The sequence below is a fragment of the Emys orbicularis genome, chromosome 2, assembly GCF_028017835.1.
Source record: "Emys orbicularis isolate rEmyOrb1 chromosome 2, rEmyOrb1.hap1, whole genome shotgun sequence".
Taxonomy (NCBI): domain Eukaryota; kingdom Metazoa; phylum Chordata; order Testudines; family Emydidae; genus Emys; species Emys orbicularis.
In genome coordinates, this window is record NC_088684.1 from 74,293,999 (window position 1) to 74,303,787 (window position 9,789).

General features: G+C 44.3%; 1 protein-coding gene across 2 annotated transcripts in view; it reads right to left on the minus strand.

Moving 5' to 3' along the window:
* Nucleotides 1-7,554, minus strand: part of UBE2V2 (ubiquitin conjugating enzyme E2 V2) — a 47,681-nt gene extending 40,127 nt beyond the window's left edge. For both annotated transcript variants that reach the window (XM_065398192.1, XM_065398191.1), the window contains exon 1: nucleotides 7,487-7,554. In XM_065398192.1, coding sequence (XP_065254264.1) covers nucleotides 7,487-7,502 — 16 coding nt within the window. In that variant the 5' untranslated portion in view covers nucleotides 7,503-7,554. The remainder of the gene's footprint in view (nucleotides 1-7,486) is intronic.
* Between the last annotated feature and the right edge of the window lie 2,235 nt (nucleotides 7,555-9,789).

Consider the following 9,789-nt stretch of genomic DNA (forward strand, 5'->3'; position numbering starts at 1 on the left):
GCAATTTTGCAACAGAAAAGCTTCAAAAAACAGACTCCAACAAGAAACTGCTGAGCTTGAATTAATATGCAAAATAGATACCATTAACTTGGGTTTCAATAGAGACTGGGAGTGGCTGGGTCATTACACAAATTGAATCTATTTCCCCATGTTAAGTATCCTCACACCTTCTTGTCGACTGTCTAAAATGGGCCATCTTGATTATCACTACAAGTTTTTTTCTCCTGCTGATAATACCTCATCTTAATTAATTAGCCTCTTACAGTTGGTAATGGCCACCTTTTCATGTTCTATGTATATATATTTCTTACTATATGTTCCATTCTATGCATCTGATGAAGTTGGCTGTAGCCCACGAAAGCTTATGCTCAAATAAATTTGTTAGTCTCTAAGGTGCCACAAGTACTCCTGTTCTTTTTTCATGGTAAAAGGATGTCACTATATGGCGGAAGCAGAAATCAAAATTCCTGATCCTGAAATTGTATCCATGACAGTTTCCCCTCATGGTGACCCTAACAATGGGAGCCCACTCATGCAGATAATGTTGCAGGGTCTTAGCTTGGCAAACTAGTATAGTTGCCTAAATAGATTAGGAATCACTGTAACAGCAAGCACAATAAGCCTCAATCTTGCATACGGGACTCTCCTTGACATGACTCAGTATTTACTATGATATTTCCATACAGATGGAACCCTAATCTGTGTTTGTAAAATAATCACACATCACAACATTAATCTAAGATTTATATATCTGCATAATTGTAGGTGTTGCCTAAAAATACTATAGCAGGAACTATGTACCACTATACAGTCCAGGCTACAACACAATTGCCATTGTATCCTATTTTCATGCACTCATTGCTTTCTGAAAGTCACATTTTGGCCTGATGTTGGTCTTTGATCAAAGGTGTAATGATTTAATGTTTGCACAACCACTTCAAGCATTTGACTTCAGCAAGGGCTAAACACTTTTCCTTTTAAAAAATTCTAACAAGCATGAAAGATGTTTGAAACTTTAATCATAGCATTGACATAGTCCTCCATCAAGGACATTGCTTTTGTTCGTACCAGAAAAAAGTGGTTTTGGTTTACTTAAGTTGTGAGCATTTGAAAGCTACATACTGAGCATGGGCAGTAATTTCTTTCCCATTATTTCTGCAACTTTTTTTTCTTGGCTGCAGTTAATGTATTTCTAAACCAATTGTTTATGTTAAAAAGGGATATAGGGCTTAGGATATATGGCCTTGCAAATTTATCTGAATGCCTAGTTTATTTTATTAGTATGTTTAATTCCTCATTTTTAGACTTTTTTTGAAGAGCCTAATTCAATGACGCAATTGATGAAAGAAATTAATAGTATGTTAAATTAAATTGAGCTGTGCAGTTGTAAGTTAGAGTTGGATGTTCCACTCCTTTCAAAATGAGAAATAAAAGTATTTATAGCCATGCACTTGAAATGCACTACACATGTGTTATTCAAAAGGCTACAAAAAAGGGTGCACTCTTCAAAAATAGCTTGACCACTTTATATTCATAATGCTAGTATTAATGCAAGTTTTTCTTCAAAATACGGCTTGAATTAAATCTCAGTAAGATCTAAAAGACAGGACAAATGGGGGAGGGGAATCAGAGACTGAAGTAATTTTAGTTACAATTTTTAAAATTAGCAAAAGCATTCTGAAACAGGACATGAACCAAAACGGTTCTGAATGTTGCTTCTTCAATGGTATGCTCTTGCCCCAGGATTAGCCTCACTGCTGCCTCCACAGATTGTCCTCTTGACATCTAATCATGCCTAAGACCTTCAAGCCACATAAACAATTTAAATTTATTTAAATTGTTGTATCAGTATAAGTTGCTTATGCAGCTTAAATACCTTGAGTCAGTTTGAAATACAACACAAATTATAGAACATTTTTCAGGGAGGTCAACAAAACAACCATGGGGCTGTATAGCTGGATGGGAGGCACTTCTGTTGCTGTAAGGATATTTTTACACATGGAGATTTCCAAAGTCACAAAGGGAACTTAAATAACCCAACTCCCATTGACATCAAATGGGAGCTGGGCACCTACTTTGAAAATCTCCCCCTCAGTGCTTAAGGTTACATTATGGAGCATCCTCACCCCCCCAAAAAAAGATAAACCTTCCTGAAATTTCACATGGCACATCTTATCCCAGGTTAGAGTTTTTCTGGAAAGTCAGAAAATTAGCTTTAAAGTAACATCCTCTGAATATGTGCCTGAAGTTAATTGATTAATTTTTTAAGCAATTTTTGTTCATATCTCCAAAATGGCTTAGCATAGAACCCCCTAAATTTGATTTGTTGGCCTAGCTGAGACGTGCATTTTAGTTGGGTGGTGTTTTGGGGGGTTTTTTTGTTTTGGTTTTTTATGGGGGTGGGGGGCCCTGAGGAGTGTGCATGTGTGGAGGTCGGGAGGAGGTAAAGGCAGTTGTGATATACCACACTGAGACAGGTAGGGAAAGGAGTTAACTAGCAGCTAAGGCAGGGTTATAAAAAGGAGTCACCAGACTGTTAAAGGAAGGGCCTTGGGGAAAAATAAAAAAATTCTTGCCCATCTATGCCACAAGATAGGGAAGAACCCAAGGACTATATATAGCTTACAAAAGCCTTTTGTAAACTATAGATTATTTGTTTTCACCCTGGCTGAAGCATACCACTATTTGTTGCTTGCTGAGTTTTACTCAACCAGGCAAAAGATGGTACCAGTTTCCCCAACTTTTGTTGCCTGCAGCTACAGCCAAGGCCATTCTTACACAGCTGAGCGTGCAGAGCAAAGTTTAAAATGATTGTAAAAGGTTGTTAAACACAAATGTATCTGCTACTGACTCCAGGAATGGTTTCTTGGTAGACAGTAAAAAATTTGGAGTCTAGGAATCCAAAAGGGGGGCAATGCCCTGGAAGGGGCATAGACTTCAGGAAGAGATTGCTTCCTGGTCATGGAATGAGGAACACCAAGGGAGGAAGGAGGCAGGCATAGAGAATAGAGACATAGAGCATGGAGGAATACACATATAGAGGGACAGAGAAAATGCAGACTTATTTATGTTTGTGTTTGAAGTTTAACATTTTACAGATTTAAGCATGCAAAGTTTTCAGTTTAGTTTAACACCACCACTTCTCCTCCTACAGACTTATTGAAGTGTAGAGGAGGGGAGACCTGCTCTGAAGAGTCATAAGATGTGTCAGAGGCTAGGTCTATACTTGAAAGTTTTATCAGCATAGCTGCATCAGTCAGGGGTGTGAAAAACCACACCCCACTTAGTTATGCTGGCATAATCTTCAGAGTAGATAGAGCTATGAAAACCTACATTGACAGAAAAACTGTCGGTGTAGGCCGCATCTACACTATGAGGTTATGCCAACACAGCTATGGTGCTACAGTCTCCATAGTGTAGAAATACCATCAGCAAGGTGCTCTATTGCTGTACAATGTTTCACACACTCATTCTCACCCCACCCAGTTTACACCTCCAACCTAGTTAACTATGTTCCCTAAATATTTTTTAAAGATATGCAAGAGGTAAAAACAAATTATTAGGCTATGATTGCACAGTGATTTATTGAGTGGGAACTGAACATGTATAATCTTGATTTTTTAAATTATTTTCATGTTTTTTCAAAATTTTGGGGCAAAGATAATTTTGTGTGGACACTGCAATTTGGGTGGGTCAAATGCAACAGGATTATGTGGCAGTGTGGAACAGGTTGAATGCCCTAACAGTTCTTTTTGAGACATTCTGATTTTTTTTTTAAAGATGATATTTTGATAAAGAAAGGTAATATTGGTTTGAGGTGCTAGCTGGACTCCTCCAAAACACACTTTCAACTTTACCACTGTTAAAAAAGTCTGTAATTAAATATAGAGGTAAACCTTCAAATCTAAAGTAACTAACCTTTGGCCAAAAGCTACCAGTTATAAGTCTCCGAAGTTGAAACGAATGGTTACCAGTTGACTTTTACCATTTAGTAGCTACTAAAGATCTGATAACTTTCTCTATCTCATTTCCTTTAATTTATTGGTGTTTTAGTTTTTAAAGGCAAAACATTTGTTAAGGTTATATATTTAAGCAATTAGAAATAGAATATGAAAAAATTAAAGATAAATGCACAGTTTAAACCCTGATAACTCACACGTCTTATGATACAGTTTAGTTATTTGATCATGACTCTTAGATACAAGTGCACCCAGAGTTGCAGAAAACACGTATTTGAAAAATAATATATTTAATAACCATTATAATGCAAACATAACAGAAAACAGAGTGTAGATTATATATTTAGACTTCGCTTTGGCATTGCCAGAATTTTGGTTGTATTAAGAGTTATATATTGTGTATTTTAATTGGTTATAAAAATCACATTGTTTCCTCCCTCTCTTGCTCCAATTTTATAAAAGGCTTTAAATATTATTATTTGATAATTTTTTTTTTCCTGTGGCTGGTAATTTTATGCCTTCCAAAAAAAATTTACAATGTATTTCAAGGAACTGAATGCAATGAGTCCCATCTAACCACAACATTTTAAGTGTACTTTAACAATAACCGTCCTTTTCCTAAAGAAACATCTTGACCCAAGTTTTCAAAAACCTTTAATGTTGCCCACAAACTGATGTAGGGTTCTGAATGGGTCTAATTACAAACAGAAATAATTGCAATATTGAAGGCCAGATTGAGGAGCTGCTGAACAGATATAACATCTGCACATGAAATAAACAGATGAGGGTGTTTTGAAAGGTAGATAATTGGTTATGGTGAGGATGTTATCGAACAACAATATAACTGGCCTTGTTGAAGTATATATTTTCTTTAAGGCATGTTCAGGGACAGTTATTTTCAAACAACATTTCTTCTTGTTCTAAAATGCTCTGTAGTTTTCCTATGTGCTCAGATAGTTGATTAGTGGTTTAAGTCTCAGGAAAGGAATACCTGGGGTGGAATCCTGGCCAAATTGAATTCAACAGGAGTTTTGCCATTTACTTCAATGGGGCCAGGATTACACCCCCTAGAGTTCATCCAAACAAAAAAAAAAATACATATTCTGGCAGTTTCAGCTCTGACCTTCCTCTTTCTGAAATAAGGATGAAATTCAGCCATGACGTAAAGTAGGTAGAATCCCATTGGAGTCACACCTGCTTATACCTTCACACAGCGCACAGTCAACTTGTGGAACTCCTTACCTGAGGAGGTTGTGAAGGCTAGGACTATAACAGCGTTTAAAAGAGAACTGGATAAATTCATGGAGGTTAAGTCCATTAATGGCTATTAGCCACGATGGGTAAGGAATGGTGTCCCTAGACTCTGTTTGTCAGAGGGTGGAGATGGATGGCAGGAGAGAGATCACTTGATCATTACCTGTTAGGTTCACTCTCTCTGGGGCACCTGGCATTGGCCACTGTTGGTAGACAGGATACTGGGCTAGATGGACTTTTGATCTGACCCAGTACGGCCGTTCTTATGAGTTTTGTCCCAAGAGAGTACCGTGCAGTTTTTTGGGAAAGGGACATGTGTGTTTGGCTGAGGCCTTAAAAACCAACTTCCCTTCCTGTGCAGTTCTCTGACTCTGCCTGGTTTCCCCCTCTACTGAAAAGATGGCGGATTTTCAGTGGTGCTAGGGAAGTATGGAATAAAGCACTTTAGGATCTCTGGAGATGAAAAGGTATATGCGTACAGTTAAACACCAACTATGTTTTACTATGCAAGTAGCTGCACTTCAATAATAAGGAAAGTAATTCCTGTAAGTGTACATATACACACATACAAGCTTTACAAAATACCCTCTATTTGTTAATATGCAAAGAGTTCTGGGATAGAAAACGCAATGAGTTTTAGCAGCTTATTATTTCTACCTTACAGAACTGAGTGAGTACACAGCAGAAGTAGGACAGTTTTCTGATTCAACAACATGAATTTTTAGTTACAGCCGGAATGAAACAACTGTTTTGAATGCAAAAAGTTGCAAGAAGCAAAAAGATTCACTCACAATCAAAACCAACTTTACTTCCTGTTTATTGGAGAAAACCAGAAGACCTAGAATTCAAAGACAGGCAGGAGTGCAAAGAATCTGGGAACTCACTCTATCCCAAAAGTACTTTAAAAAAAATATATCTTATTTTAACTCCAACACCGTAAGGCATTTCTACAAAGACTAACAAAATACAGTTCTCCCACAACGAAGTAAATACATAGTTCCTTCGATATACCCATCCATCTCACATGGCGGCCCACCCCAATTCAGCCCACATTGGGCAACGCAGGCTTTTCCATTGCCACCAACGGTAGTACAGCAGCACCCGGTCTCTGCGGTGGGAGCTCCCCGAGGTACTGAGGGCTGCTCTCTCCCCTTTCTACAGGATCTGTCATGCATACCCTATTTCCAAAGTCAGGCACAGTGAGGGGAGTTTTTCTCCCCCAAGTTCTACCTAGTATTCTCTATTCCTCTTCCACTGCACACCACCTGCATTAAGCACAGAGGGGTGTTCTACATCACAAGGTTCTGGTCTGCAGCCCTAGCTCTCCATAAACTCAATAGATGAGACACTAAGTCAAATTAGCTTGACTCCCATACTCCCTGAATTGAGCACTGAAGTCAGTTCGTTCCCCTGCCCCTGGGCTCTTCCCTCCCGTTCCCTCTATTCGTTCACGTTGATTCCTTTGCCTCCTAAATCCCCTCTAAATCCTCACTTGGGCATTACACTGAAGCCCAGAGCTAAGACTCTGTCCTGTGCCCAATAATGCCTTTATTGAACAATAAGGTGAGCTCCGCTCCCGCAGGCTGGGCTATTGAGCTACCCCATACCACCCAAACTGGTTACCGAGGTGGGATAGCCCAGCCCCAAGTACTGCCATACTGTCCGTCACCATCTGCAGCAGACTAAGAGATGGTATCCATCCCCCTTGGCTGTACAATAAGCCGCTCTGCATTAGACACTGAGATGAGTGTTGTCCCTCCTACTCGGCCCTGCCTTTCAGACACCCACACCTCGGCAGTGGGCACTAAATCATCATCTCCCCTTGGCTCTGCCCCGCCGCTTCCCTAGCCTCTGTACGGGCACTGAGGTCCGCTCCCTTCCCGCCGTTCGGATTCGGGCTCCGCTCTCCCAGGCGGAGACCCCAGGCCCGCCGCACAGGGCCCGAGAAGGATGCCCCCCACCACCCCGTCCTGTCCCGCAGCCCTTTACGCGCCGCATGAGGCACGGAGGTGGAACTCCTGCCCTGCCACACCTACCCCTGAGGAGGGATGCGCTACCGTACCGCCCCCTGCACCGGGGCTCCGCTGAGGACCCCCCCGCAGGTTCTGGCTGGCGCCGGGCCCTGTCACCGCGGCTCAGCCCAGCCACCAGCTCCCCTTTGCCAGAGAGAGGCAGGTACAGCCCCGCCCCCACCCCGGGGCTCTTGCCGCCCACAGAGCGGAGACCCGCTTCCCCACACCCGCCCCAGGCCCATTTCGAGCCCCCTCACAGACCTGTGGATCCAGCCATCTTGTCCAAACCCCTCCCACCGGCCCGAGCCTGCGCGCCCTACGCCACCTCCGCCTCACGCAATGCGTCACTTCCTAGTAACAACCACGGGACTCCCGAAACTAGCAGGAGAAATAGAAGCCAGCCCCGCATCCATAAGAAGGGGTGGTGACGAGAAAGCGAGCCTGTGCTGCGAAACTTGGTCAAGTATGGGTGATACCATTATCACCAGGGGGATAGGGGGAACCTTGCCTGTGAATCTGATCTAGGCTGTACGTGAGTAAATTCCCTGTATTGTGGGAGAATCGGGCTCCTGTCAGACTTTGCTCTGTCCTTGCAGAGAGGCTCACAGAGCCGCTAGGGGGCGATCGTCCGTACCCGGAACCTAGATGGGTGGTTCCGTCCCCCTGTCTGGGCCGAGTTGGGCTCTCCCGGGGGACTATTGGTAGGAAAACACGTGAGAGCCCACCCACGTGACCCTTTTGGCGCGCAATTTTCTCGGGGTTCCCGGGCTGGCCGAAGCTGCTTCCTGAAGAAAAGTGGGGTAAGAGCGCGAGTCACCGCCGTTTCCCACCCCCTCCCCGAATATCTGCGCGCGAAGGGGATCGAGTGGCGGGTGCGTCCCTCTGGGGCGGGCTCGCGGCGCTGAAGGGGGCGGTGCGGCGACTCCGTGTCGTGCCGTTAATTCCCAGTAACTTGTTGGTCTCAGGGCCCGGCTCCGAGCAGGTGCCGGGGGGCGGCGCAGAACAGGGCTGTCTGCTCCCGGTGCAGGGCGCGGGGCCGGCGGGCTCGCGAGAGAGGGGACTCGGTGCGGGCTTTGGGCCGGGAGGGGGTCGCTCTGCTCCGCTCCTTCTCAGTTTCTCTCTCCACCCGCGCAGGGAGCAGCAGCAGCCGGTGAAGCAACGTCATGTCCTCGCCGGCTTCCACACCGAGCCGCCGCGGCAGCAAGTGCAGGCGGAGCAGCAACCCCCCGACTCGTAAGTGTAGCTTTTCCCTGCTGGGTGTGGGTGCAGGTGCGTCGGGATGGGGCGGGGGGCCGCTGACTGCGGCCGCAGCCCTGAAACTCCACTAGGAGCAGGGCCGGCTCCAGCATTTCTGCCGCCCCAAGCGCAAAAAAAAAAAAAAAAGCCGCGATCGCAATTGCGACCGGCGGCAGCAATTGCGGGGGGGGGAAGCCGCGATTGGCGGCGGCAGTTCGGCGGCAGGTCCTTCGCTCCTAGAGGGAGTGAGGGACCTGCCGCCCCCGAATTGCCACAGGTGCCGCCCCTCTCCCTTGGCCGCCCCAAGCACCTGCTTGTTAAGCTGGTGCCTGGAGCCGGCCCTGACTAGGAGATGAGTGTCGGGCCTGGAAGGTATGGGCAGGCAAAGCAATGTCTGGGGAGGGGGACGTGGGCAACCCCTTGCTCTCTGTTTGGTCCTCAGTAAAGGTATATTCACAGTGCAGAGAACGTAAGAAAGACCAACGTAAGAAAGGTCCATCTAGCCCAGTCGCCCGTCTTCCGACAGTGGCCCATGCCAGATGTCCTAGAGGGAATGAGCAGAACAGGTAATCATCAAGTGATTCATCCCCTGTCGCACATTCCCAGCTTCTGTCAAACTGAGGCTAGGGACACCATCCCTGCCCATCCTGGCTAATAGCCATTGATGGACCTATCCTCCATGAATGTATCTAGTTCTTTTTTGAATCCTGTTATAGTCTTGGCCTTCACAACATCCTCTGGCAACAAGTTCCACAGGTTGACTGGGCGTTGTGTGAAAAAATACTTCCTTTTTTTGTTTTAAACCAGCTGCCTATTAATTTCATTTTGTGATCCCTAGTTCTTGTGTTCTGAGAGAGTAAATAACACTTCTTTATTTACTTTCTCCACACCAGTCATATCCCCCCAGTTTTACTAATCTCTCATCATGGAAGCTGTTCTATACCCCTAATCATTTTTGTTGCCCTTTTCTGTACCTTTTCCAATTCCAGTATATCTTTTTTGAGATCAGGTGACCACATCTGCATGCAATATTCAGGATGTGGGCGTACCATGGATTTATATAGAGGCAATATGATATTTTCTATCCACAATGACTCCAAGATCTCTTTCTTGACTGGTAACAGCTAATTTAGATCCCATCATTTTATATGTATAGTTGGGATTATGTTTTCCAATGTGCATTACTTTGCATTTATCAACATTGAATTTCATCTGCCATTTTGTTGCCCAGTCACCCAGTTTTGTGAGATCCTTTTGTAGCTCTTCGCAGTCTGCTTGGGACTTAAATATCTTGAGTAGTTTGGTATCATCTGTAAATTTTGCCACCT